Genomic DNA, 13,110 nt, shown 5'->3' on the forward strand with positions numbered 1-13,110 from the left:
TCCATTCCATATTTTTCTTTCTCTTAGGTTTATCCAAAATGAATAAAGGAATATTGAAGTCTCCTGTCACTATTCTGTTATTAACAATTTATTTTTGAAGTTCAGATGTTTCCTTGATGAATTTAGATGCTAAGACATTTGAAGCCTATAAGCTTATTACAAAAACTGATTTATTGTTTATAGTTCCTTTCAGCATAATATAAGGTCCTTATTTATCTTTTTTAATGTTTGTTCTTGATTTATCAGATAGCATGATTTCAAATACTGCTTTGTGCTGGGGGCGTGGCAGGGGGTTCTCTTGATGTATACTAAAATTTTCCATATCCTCTCATTTTTATTTTGTATGTCTTTGTTTTTTAAATGTGCTTCTAAGCAATAGATTCTAAGACTTTTTAAATCCAATCTGTCACCCTTTTTGTTGTTGTTGTTTTATTGGATTGTTTAACCCATTTACAAGTTATGGATTGGTTTTGGGTTTTCTTCCATGACTCTAATATTCAATATTTTTCATGTTATGCTTTTCCCTCTTCCGATCTAAATACAATATTTTGTCTCTTCAGTAATTTTCATCTTTCTTAAACTGGTAGAGCCCTTCACACTTGTGTCCCTGATTATCCAACCCATACTGATTTCCATTCTCTCCCTTGGTTACTGTTCTCTCCTGCCATTTTTCCCTCAAAATGTCTTCCCTGTGTCTATACTCTTCCATTCCCCCAGCTGCCAGGTGTCCCTTGGTGTTCCAACTGCCCCTCCAAATATAAGAGAAGGAGACTTTTCAAGCACCAAATTCCCCAGGCTACACCCAGTAAAAGGTCCACATATCTGAACAGGAAACATCTCTCTTCACCCACAGAAGCGTTCATCAATGGAACATCCTCCCACAACCAAAGTAAGGCCTCTTCCTTCCTTCTCCCCTTTTCAATCCTTCCTTTCTTCCTCCTCCTCCAGCCCCCTGTAGTTTCTTCTCTTTCTGAGACCACAGAGGTCACCTTCCCCCCTATACTAGCCCTTGATTGGATCCCAACACATCACATACTCCTCTCTGCCTTCCCCTCTCTCCCTGCTTCATTTACTCTCCCCTGTTGTAAAGTAGCAACCCCCTAACTCCCCCAAAAATATGATTCACCAGTAGGCTCTATCTTCTCTGGTTTACCTCTGTCTCCCTGTGTTTATTTACCAAGAAGCCTCTTACTGCACTCTGTGGTCACTCTGTAGTGGTTGTTATCATCCTTGCCTGTTGCATTTATTCACAATGCCTGCCTTTCTGTTGTTCAGAGTGTGGAGAAGCAAATAATCTTTTCAGCTCAGGTTCTCCTGCTAAAAATATTTCAAAGTATTTCCTACTCCTGAATGTGCATCTTTTTTCCTGTGTGGTTAAGCTCAGATTTTCAGGAGAGGTCACCCTGGCATGCATTCTTAGATTCATTATTCTTTAGATCACCTTATTCTCCTCCCATCTACCTTTTCTAGTGAGTGCAGAAGAGTCATGTTATTCAACTGACTTTTCCTTTGTATTTGAAAGTCTTTCTTCTGATCACTTGCAGAATTTGTTGTTTCTGAATTTAATTCTTGTATAGTTACCTTCATTTTGATGCTGAAATCTTTGACCTGTCTTGTTCTGGGCGATCTATAGTCCTTAAGTAATCTCTAAACATCCTTTCTTCAAAGTCAGTGTTTTGCTTGCATAGATTCTTTTGATGTTATTGTTTTGCATCTCTTCTTCTATGTTCTCTTTCATTTTTGTAGATTTGCATTCCTAATTCATTCTTCTCTTTTTTATTTCCTTGGTGAAGAATTAATTTTTTTTTATTCTGCCCTTTATTTTTGCTATGCAGACCATCAATTCTATCTCATAATTCACATTTCTCTTAAGCCATTCAGGAAGAGTAGGTTGGGGTTCCACATTCTTCTCAAATTCCACAGCATCCTCTGCTACATCAAGTATTAGATCATCATCTTTTGCTTGGCTGTATTTTTTCCATAGATACTTGAACCCACTTTCTAAATCTGGAGGCCATATTTCCTTCTGTTGCCATTTTTTGTATTCATTTATCTCTTTATGATCAAAATCTTTGGTAATTCCAGCCTCCCCCCCCCCCCATACACACACACACACCTTTCTTTATTCACTATCATTCTCTTTCTGACTCTCTCCCTTCTACTCATGCTTTCCTTTGGGGCTGGATCTCAAAGTGTCTTAGCCTCCTTTCAAAGGGAGACATTTACAGTTGAGCAGACTGTCTCTACCCTAAGTGGCTTTTGGGTGGTCAGAACATTCAGGTGGCCCACAGTGGATGCCTTTCCCTTAGGCTTAGAGGAGGGCTCTACTTTCTCTTTGGCCCCATCCCCCCCCCCCCCCCCCCGCACCCCCACTCACATAGAGAACTTTGTCCCAGCTTACTTATTACTCCCATCCTTCCTTCAGACTCAGAGCACTGGGGGTAGGGGGTGGGGAGTGGAGAGCCAGGTGGAAAATGGCCCCAAACAGACTTTGGTACTTTGTGGCAGGGGGTGACTGGAAGAGAACTGAGTCCCCTGGAGGGGGGCATCTAACCCCTCTCTATGGGAATCTGGTCTCCACCTTTTGTCTGTGGGAGGCCCTGGGGCAGGATGCCTCAGGAGGAAGGACTTCACCCACACATCCTTCCCTCCTGCTAATTGGGATTACTCTGAGTTCATTCTGTCTGTATACTATATGATTCAGTGGATGGCAGTCAGTGTGAGGAAGACCCCAGTTCAAGGCTCACCTCTGCCACATAGTGCTGGATGATCTTGGACAAGTCACTTCCCTTCTCAGTACTGCAGGTAACCTTCTAAGCGGCAGATCAGGGGCTGATGAACATTCATAGAAGAAATTCCTCACTGGAAGTTCCCTTCCACAATGTCACTACAGGTCGGGCACCCGTGGGTGCAGAATAAGTGCTTGTTGAAAGGCTGTTAATCTGCTGGGTTCCAGAGATCCAAAGACTAAACCGAAATGGTCCATGCCTTGGGGATGGCTTTAGCTGCAAGGCTACAGCGCGCACAGCGGGGGTTCAGTCAGGAAAATAGAGCAGAAGCCGAGGGGACTCGTGTGTGAGAGCGCCCCGATGCCCCTAGAACGGAGGCTCTTGGAGGCCAGGGCCGTCCCCTTGTGGTCTCGGTGCCCAGCTCAGCGTCTGCACGTGATCAGCCCCTAACAAAAGTCTGTGTCCGCGGCTCGCCCGGTGGGGCAGCTGCTAGAGGGCAGGAGCGCTCCCTCCCTCCGCGCTTGCACCCTCAGTGCCCGGCCGGTAGTAGCAGCGTCCCCCGCCTTTAGCTCTGGGACGCCGCACAAGCGGAGCCCCCAGACAGCACCTGCGCGCAGCCGCCCTGCGGGCTCTGTCAAGATTCGCCGCCCCCAGCCGCCAGCCCCGCCCCCCGCCCCCTGCCCCACCGCAGATAAAGATGAAGCGATTCCCCGAACGGAGCAGAGGTCCGGCCCACGGCGGCTCCCCAGCCAGCCCCAGCTTCCCCAAGGCCTTCTGCTTGTTCCCTCTCTCCCGAAGGCCGAGATGTCCGGCTCCCTCGTCCCGGTTCTCCTCTTCGCCGCCGCTCTAGTTCCTGGTAAGTTGTCTCCGGGGGCGCGCAGGGAAGCCTGCCGAGAGGCGCAGCTGCTTTCCTGCCTGCCCCACTTCTTTCTCCGCCCCTGCAGCTGGCCGGACGGCCGTCGCCCTGGAGCAGAGGCCCATCTCCATCACCCGAAATGCCAAGCAGTCCGCCAGTCTGAACTGCAAGATTCTGAACCCCGTCTCCGATTACGTCCACTGGTACCGCTCCCAGGAGGGCAGGGCCCCCGAGCGGCTGCTCGTCTACTCCAGGAGCAAGTCCGAGTCCGTCCCGGACCCAGGATTCAGCGCGGACAAAGTGCGGGCTTACAAAGGGAAGGACGACACCTGTAGACTGATAGTGAGTGACCTGCAGGTGAGCGACTCTGGGGTGTATCACTGCGCCAGCTGGGACGGACCACAGCGGCACGCGCGGCGCAGCCCCCCAGCATAAAATCTCCTCCGCGATAGCTGGCGCTTCCAGCCAAGCCCCCAAGTCAGTAAAGGCTGGGCCCCCGGAGCCTTCACTGCACTTCAAGCCCCAGGACAAGCCCGGGAACGTTGGCCAAATGCTGGAGAGCTGGCGTCCCCGAGATTGGTGGAACCCACTCCTTCCTCCGCTTACACTCTGCATGGCACTGCCTTTGAATTCAAAGCACTTGGGTTCAAATCCAGCCCTAATGTGTACTCCTTGTGGAGGAGGGAGCATCCAGGTAGTACAGTGGATGGAGGGCTGGGTCTGCAGTCTGAGAGACCCAGACTCAACTCTGACTAGCAAGTCACTTAACCTGTGTTTGCCTCAGTTTCCTCAAAATGAGAATATGAATAGCACCACTCTCCCATGGTTGTTGTCAGGATCAAATGAGTTAATAATAATAAAGTGCTTAGCATTGTGCCTGGTACCTAAGTACTTAATGAATGGTAATTTAAAGAAATTTTTAACTTACCAGCTGTGTGACCCTGAATAAGTCACTAAACCCCCAATGCCTAGTCCTCACTACTCTTCTGACTTGGAACCAATACACAGTATTGATTTTAAGATAAAGGTCAAGGTTAAACAAAATACAAATAAAATTTTATTTTCTCACAATTACATGTACAAGAAAAGTTTAATATTCATTTCATAAAAAATTTGAGTCCCAAATTCTCTCTTTGTCCCACCTTCCTTCCCACCTCTCCCCACTCCTTGAGATGGTAAGTAATCTAATGAAGACTTTACATATGTAATCATGTAAAATGATAAATGTCCATTATTATTCATCACTTAAACTCTGGACTCTGTTTCCCCATCTATAAAATAGGGAGGTTGTATGAAATGACCAGTGGGGTTCTTTCTTGATCTAGATCTTTACTTTTCAAGCCTCTACATTCCTCAACCTCCCTGAGCCTCATGAGGTTTCCTCATATGTAAAAAGAGGGAGTTGGACTAGAAAAAATAATAGCTAATATTTATATCATGTTTCAAATACATTATTTTATTTCATACTCATAATATCCCTGGGAGGTTTGTGCTATAATGATGCTCATTCTGTCTGGGGTGGACATAAGTTAATGACTTACCCAGGGTCACTGTACTTGTAAGTATTTGAAGCAGGACTTTGACTCGAGTCTTCCTGACTTCAAATCTAGCTATCCCAGATGACCTCTGCAGTGCCTCCCAACTCTCAGTCTCAAATCCTGTGATTTTGAACTTCTCCAAAGAGGAGGTCAAGGAAAGGCTCTTATCCTAGATATCTTTTACTGCATCGTCCCTCCCTGGTTAGGTCTAGTACTCAAAAGTAGATTGTTTATAACCCACCACAAGAGAGATTGCTTGACTCTGGTGAGTGGTCTGTGGGCACTAGAAGTTGGAGATGGAAATCACTTGTGCAGAGAGAGGCCTTTTTCTCTCATTTCCCCACTAAAACTTACAGTTTCTCATACCCTCCATTGCCTCCTTCATTTCCTGAATTCCTACCCATCTTTTGAAGCCCAGCTCACATACTACCTGCTCCATCAAGTCCCCCCAATCTCTTCTGTAGATAACAATCTTCCCCTTGAACCTTACATGGTAAATGGCTCTGCACCTCTCAAATTCACTTGGTAAATTATGTGATATAAGTGGAGTGCCTATGCATGAGTGCTATGAAAGAAGGTATAACAGGGACAGCAAGTTTTGAAGATGTCCATGGGGCAACATGGGGGAGCTGGGCTAGGAATATGGAGGACTTGGAAGAATCTGGAGAGACAGATACAGAGACACAAAGATACAGACATACATATGTAAGGAGAGAAAGAGACAAGACATACAGAGAGAGAGACAGAGACAGAGAAGGAGGGAGGGAGGGAGAGACAGAGACAGAGACAGAGAGAGACTGAAAGAGACAGAGAGAGAGAGAGAGCATTTATTGTTTATTATATTAAATGCTGAAGCCACAGAAGTAGAAAGAGCAAATCCCTTCTTATTGCTGGATCCAGTTTCTCACTTAATGCTGCCCAAGGTCAAATTGCTTTCCTTGGCTACCATGTTAATTCATATTCAGTGGACTTTAGTACATTAAAAATCTCCAACCTTTTCCAGACAAGGTGCTTTCTGGCTGTCTCTCTTATACCTGTAGAGCTGATTGTTTATGCCCAAGTATAACAATTTGTTTATCTCATCCAGATTCATTTTATTTTATTCAGCCTTATATATTAACTTCACAAGAGGTTACTGAATCTTGATCTTGTTCACCAATATGTTGGCTCTCCCTCCAAGCTTGGTGTCATCTTCAAATTTAATTAACATGCCATTTATGCCTTTATATACTATGGGTAAAAATCTTAAACAGCACCAATCATTACACAAAGGCCTGGGGGACTCCACTGATGACATCCTTCCCAGAAACAATTTGTGGCTGGCCATTGTGGAGATAATTTTAGGGTTGTGACTTAAAATCTAAATTAATTAGTCTCCAGGGAAAATCCCAAATAAAATACCCAGGTCAGTCTGGAAATTTATGGTAATTTTAATTAATGTAGAGGGAAGGATTTAAGGAGAAAGAGGGAAGAGGGTGTAGGATTTCTCCTGCCTGACCTGTGCCAAGGGAAGTTCAAGATCTCTGCCGCTAGGTCTCTGAAGGAGATTAGAGGTTTCTAAGAGGATAAAGTTTGGAAAGTAAAGGAGGAAAAACTCAATCAGAAACAAACCACCAAACCGGACAATAGCTGTAGCCACGCCAAGATGTTCATTCTTTCTGGGGTGGACATAAGATAAGTGAGTTACCCAGGATCATTGTACTTGTAAGTATCTGAAGCAGGATTTGAACCTGAGTCTTCTTGACTTCAAATCTAGCTATCCCAAATGACCTCTGCAGTGCCTTCCAACTCTCAGTCTCAAATCCTGTGATTTTGAACTTCTCCAAAGAGGAGGACAAGGAAAAGACTTTTATCCTAGATGTCTTTTTCTACATTTTTCCTCCCTGGTTAGATCTAGTGCTCAAAAGTAGATTGTTTATCACCCACCACAAGAGAGATTGCTTGACTCTGGTGAGTGGTCTGTGGGCTCTGGAAGTTGGAGATGGAAATCATTTGTGCAGAGAGAGGCCCTTTTCTCTCATTTCCCCACTAAAAATTATAGCTCCTTATATGCTCCCTTGCCTCCTTCATTTCCTGAATTCCTACCCATCTTTTGAAGCCTAGCTCACATACCACCTCCTCCATCAAGTCCCCTCAGTCTCTTCTGTAGTTAACAATCTTATCCTTGAACCTTACATGGTAAATTGCTCTGCACCTCAAAAATTCACTTGGTAAATTATGTGATAAGTTAGTCATATGTGTATAGTTGACAATAAATCTGTGTCACTGTAACAATTAAAGTACTGTTTGGCATAAACTGTAACAGTTAAAAGAGTGGTTGCCTTAAATTGTGACCGTGGAAATATGGTTTCAAGACATTGTCTTGAGTTAAATCAAATATAAAGTGGTCGCCAGGGAAAAATTTCCAAATATCAAATATATCCAAGTCAGCTGGGTTTTTATGGAGATTTTAATTAATACAAATAAGTAATTAGTGAAAAACGGAGAGTAAGAGGAAACAATGAGATAAGGGCTAGGCCAGCCTAGGCCCAAGCCCTAAGAGAGACATCAGTCAGTCTTTAATCCACTCACCCCAAGATTTGTCCCAAGCAAGATTCTAGTGTTCAGAGAAACCCACCAGTTCAGCTCCTGAGCTCCACTTCAGCTTCCAAGGCTGAATTCCTCCTCAGAGAGTGGTCTCAGAGAGAGTCCTTCTCAGAGAGAGTTTTCTTCTCTCAGCTTCTGACCTCCTTTTAAAGAGAATTTTCTCCTATGTCACCTCTCCTAAGTTCTCACATCTACCAATCACAGTAGACATTTTCCAAAGGACAGACCATTCTTAATTCATACCTGAGTAGACTAAACTTTTGAGGAATTCACACCTGAGTAGACTAAAACCTCACATCTCTTTTGTTAAGGCTTGTCCCTTATAAGTTTGCAAGTTGCCTGACCTTCATAGGTACTTAGCACCTTCCTAAAAATAGACTTAACTTAAGAATTTTGCTTCACTATAAGTATGAGTTAAGTACTTTTTCATTGTCCAGTAAAGAGTTTTACAACTTTATCTTCCCCTAAAGTATGCTTAAGTATGGGTGGAGTAGAGTTCTCACATTTCTGACTAAGTCCCTTCATTGTTTAAAATGGAGAATGGTCTTAACCAAGTGTTCTGAAGTTGGGTCTGAGAATTTTTAAGATTCACACACTGGGGACAACACCTATGCTTCCCCCAAAAAAGTGTGTTGGCATTATCACCCACTGGATGAGTCCAAATCCTCCTAACAATATGGAATCTGAGCCCCCAACAATGGGGACTAATAGACGGGAGGGGAAGATGTTTTGGGCTGAGAATCCTGGAGATGATGAGTGGAGTCACAGAATAGATAACTGATGAATTTTCTAAGAATATCATCACTTTCATTTGATTGTTATTTTAAGAGATGTAAGTGGAGTGCCTATGCATGAGTGCTGTGAAAGCAGGTAGAACAGTGGCAGCAAGTTTTGAAGATGTCCATGGGGCAACATGGGCGAGCTGGGCTAGATTATGGAGGACTCAGAACAATCTGGAGAGACAGGTACACAGACTCAAAGATACAGATATACATATGTAGGGAGAGACAGATAGAGACAGAGACACAGAGATAGAGAAAGAAAGAGACAGACAGAGAGAAAGAGAGAGAGAGAAGAAGAAGGAAGGGAGAGAGGGAGAGAGACAGAGAGAGAGACAGAGACAGGGAGAGAAGAAGGGGGGGAGAGAGAGCATTTATTGTTTATTATGCTAAGTGCTGAAGCCACAGAAGTAGAAAGAGCAAATCTCTTCTTATTGCTGGATCCACTTTCTCACTTAATGCTGTCCGAGTTCAAATTGCCTTCCGTGGCTACTATATTAATTCATATTCAGTGGACATTAGTACATTAAAAATCTCCAACCTTTTCCAGACAAGCTGCTTTCTGGCTGTCTCTCTTATACTTGGACAGCTGATTGTTTATGCCCAAGTATAACGATTTGTTTATCTCATCCAGATACATTTTATTTTATTCAGCCTTACATATTAACTTCACAAGAGGTTACTGAATCTTGATCTTGTTCACCAATATGTTGGCTCTCCCTCCAAGCTCGGTGTCATCGCCAAATTTAATTAACATGCAATTTATGTCTTTATATACAATGGGTAAAAATGTTAAACAGTACCAAGCCATACACAAAGGCCTGGGGGACTCCACTGATGACTTCCTTCCAAAGAACAATTTCTGCCTGACCATTGTGGAGATAATTTTAGGGTTCTGACTTAAAATCTAAATTAATTGTTCACCAGGGAATAATCCCAAATAAAATCCCCAAGTCAGTCTGGAAATTTATGGTCATTTTAATTAATGTAGAGGGAAGGATTTTAAGGAGAAAAGGGAAGAGGGTATCGGATTTCTCCTGCCTGGCCTGTGCCAGGGGGCTTCAAGATTGCCACTGCTAGGTCTTTGAAGGAGATTAGAGGCATCTAAGAGGATAATGATTGGAAAATAAAGGAGGAAAAAAACTCAGTCAGAAACTCACCACCGAACTGGACAATACCTGTAGCCAAGCCAAGATGCTGAAAGGCCCAGCATACTGCCACCAGCCACCTCTCCACTGCAAAAGGTAGTGGAGAGAGGAAGTGACACAAAATATATAGACCTTTTACTCTTGTATTCCCTCCTCTGAATTTTCACATCTACCAATCACATCAGAGGCTTTTCTCCAGGACTGCCCATACTTTTAGTTCTCATCTTCCTTGATTAGATTATATCTTTTGAGCTACTTCACACTTCTTTGTTAAGTTCACCTTTTGTGAGTTACTTAACTTTTTTGTGATTAATTTACCCTTCATAGTTACTTAACACCTTTTTGTATTAAGATCTTAAAATAAGTATAAGAACAGTATGAAATATTTTACCAAATAATTTCTGAAAATAAGGATAAATTATAGCTATAGAGTGGCCCTGTTTTTAGCAATTTAGCAGTCTTGTCATACAGGGAAATGAATTTAATTTAGTGTGGTCTACGTTATTTCAAATGCTCACCTTCCATTTTAGAATCAATACTGTGCCTGGGTTCCAAAGCAGAAGAATGGCAAGGGCTAGATAATGGAAGTTAAGTGATTTGCCTATGGTCACACAGTTAAGAAGTATCTGAGGTTATATTTGAACCCAGGACCTCCTGTCTGTAGGCCTGGCTCTCCATCCATTAAATCAACTAGTTTTCCCCAGCTTGATCTCTCCTTGATGAAGAATTTAGGTGGTCCAATGGAGAGAGTGCTGGGCTTGGAGTCAAGAAGACCTGAGTGTGAATTTTGCCTCAGAAACTAGTCATGTGACCCCTGGCAAGTAATTTAACATCTTTCAGTCTTAGTTTCCTCATATGAAAAAGGGGGGAAAGTAATAATGGCATGTATTTCACAGGGTCTTCATGAGTATCAAATGAGATAATACATGTAGAGGGTGTTGACAATCTTAGAATATTATATAAGTGCACTCAATGAAGCTGGTTGGTTTCTTTAAATCATCACTTCCTTTCCTTTCATTCATTCATTGATCTTTTTAATAACACATTCTAGGGGCATCTGGGTGGCTAAGGGGACAGTGAATCAGGTCTACAGACAGGATGTTCTTGGTTCAAATCGGACTTTAGACAGTTCTTTGTACTGTGACCCTGGGCAAGTCACTTAACTCCAGTTACCTACCCTCACCATTCTTCTGTCTTGGAACTGATACAAGACAGAAGGTAAGGATTTAAAACCATTATAATACATTCTAGAATTGTATCAGTAATTGAAGTAAGGAGCACTGGCCTATACTCTGAAGATCATATTCTGGGCTATGGTATTTTTTAATTGGAACTTCTCTGATTTGATGGTATTTCTCTTATTCTCTATGATCTCTCAGAGATCACTGCTAATGGCTTCCCTGCCATGTCTGACTATACTCTTAGTACCCAAGGATGTAACTCAGCTAGGAGAGCTTACAGACTCACCAAAGGTAGCAAGGGGTTGTTTAGTGCTCCCTTACAACTCCTTAGTGGTTGATCCTTTCCTGCTCAGAGGACATTCTCACTGGTGGAATCGCACTCGCGCACTCCGTGCATGCACACACACACACACTAGTTATCCACCTCTGCTGTCAGAGTTATCAGTTACTGTCTATCCCTCCCTCCAGAAGGGTTCCTAGTTATTCTTTGATCTCTTTCCCCCAACGTAGCTTTTTAAGAAACCAATTTGTCATCCTTATCTTTCTTTTCTCAGCAGCCTCCACTCCATTCTCAGCTGGAGCACCTCAAAGCTTTCCATAAAAGATCCTGTCCTGTTGGTGGCATTCGTTCTCCATTGCCTTCTCCTGCTTACCTCTTCTAACCTAAGAGGGTTACTGAATTCTCTTGGTGTCTACAGGGGCGTCTTTCGACAATCACTCTTTTACCCCCTTGTGTGAGACTTGGAGAGAGAGCAAGTGGTTAAATGTGGGGATTGAGTGAACCAGGCAGCCTCCAATTTGTGACTTCCTTCTGGAGGCAGCTTAGTTCCCTTTCTATCTAGTTCTGGATCTAGCCCAAACTCAGCAGCAATACCAGTACACAATGACACCACAAAATGCTATCACGAATGAAGAGTTCTCCACAAGCACGTCCATTAAACTAAGCATGTAGGACGGGAAGGCAGAAGAGGCATTTGCTGAGTATCTCACAGCGTCGCTAGCTTGATCCTACACAATTGTCCTGTGGGGAAGGCACCCTGGGTGCCCACTGCACAGATGAGAACACTCAGAGGTCCTCTGAACCCTTGGTCAAGTCTCCCCACATCCCTCAAACTAAAGAACCCCAAATGAGCCCCATTTCTGAGCTGGGGATTTATGAAGATGTTGGGCATGCAGCAGGGTCACGAGAGGGGCTCTGTGGAAGGAAAAGGCCATCAGACTTCATGGTGCCCAGTGCTTTGTTGCTGTCTCACTGTGTGTCTAAGGCCACACAAATCCCTCTGTGTCTCTGTTCCTGGGTCTATAGAGCAAGAAGCTGAATTCAAAGAGGCCTTTTATCACTAATATTCTAATACCCTCAGATGCCCTTAGAAGAATGTGAGAAAGCCCAGTACTGCCCCCCAATGGATACATTTAAAGGATCAGTGATAGTGCCTGGTCCTTAGTTGAGTGCTTATGAAAGGGCAATAAGTTAAGGGAGAAAGGATGGAGAAAGTGGGAATGAGAAGGCTTGCAGATGGCCAAGTTTGGGTGGAATATGCACTAAATCAAATGAGATGGGGGTCATTTTCTTTGTTAACTAATGAATATTCATTGTCTATGGACTCACTCTGGAAACTCAATGCATTATTATTTCCCTTAATGGATAGCAGAGGGGTGTTTTATCCTTTCTCATTGGGCCTTCTTGAAGGAGGTCTACCCACCCTTTGGTTTCTCTCTCTTTTATCTCTTTTGCTGGCTCTTGGCCTGTGTTCAGTGTGGGCCCCTGGACCACAGCACCTGCATCTCTGCCCACCCCCAGCCCAAATGGAAGTGCCTCTAAGAAAGCAGAGTTGGGAGTGGCCTTTCTGCTCTTTGGTCCCAACCTTCAAGGCTCCTCCCATCCCAATCCCAATGTAATATGATGACTGACCAATGGAGGGAGAGTCCTTGGAGCAAGTTTAGAACCAGGACCCAGAAGAAAGGGTCAAGGGAGAATCTCTCTGGTCTCTTACAGCTAGGAGCATGAGGGGAACCCTTCTCTTGCTTTTGCTTTCCCTACTTCCTGGTAAGTCTGTTGTGGCATTGGAGATGGGGTTTGGATGATGACACATTGGTTGACTGGGGTTGGGTGATGACCCATGGCTTCTTCCTCCTCTTCTCTTCTGATGGTTTAATTCTCATTGCAGCTCACCTGTCCTGTGCCCACATGAAGCAGGAGGTCTCTGTCGCAGGCATTCAGGGAGACTCGGCTCGAATCACCTGTCAGGTCTCTACTGTTTTCGGCTGGATACACTGGTACCGGTTTCAGGAT

General features: G+C 43.9%; 1 gene segment (V, D, J or C); it reads left to right on the forward strand.

The window, feature by feature from the left end:
• The first annotated feature begins 3,190 nt into the window (after window positions 1-3,190).
• On the forward strand, window positions 3,191-7,397 carry LOC130455573 (T cell receptor gamma variable 4-like). The segment is given in 2 exon segments: window positions 3,191-3,585; window positions 3,674-7,397. Coding segments are annotated over 2 exon segments (399 nt in total).
• The last annotated feature ends 5,713 nt before the right edge of the window (window positions 7,398-13,110 follow it).

Source organism: Monodelphis domestica, chromosome 7, assembly GCF_027887165.1.
Source record: "Monodelphis domestica isolate mMonDom1 chromosome 7, mMonDom1.pri, whole genome shotgun sequence".
In the NCBI taxonomy this organism is placed as follows: Eukaryota; Metazoa; Chordata; class Mammalia; order Didelphimorphia; family Didelphidae; genus Monodelphis; species Monodelphis domestica.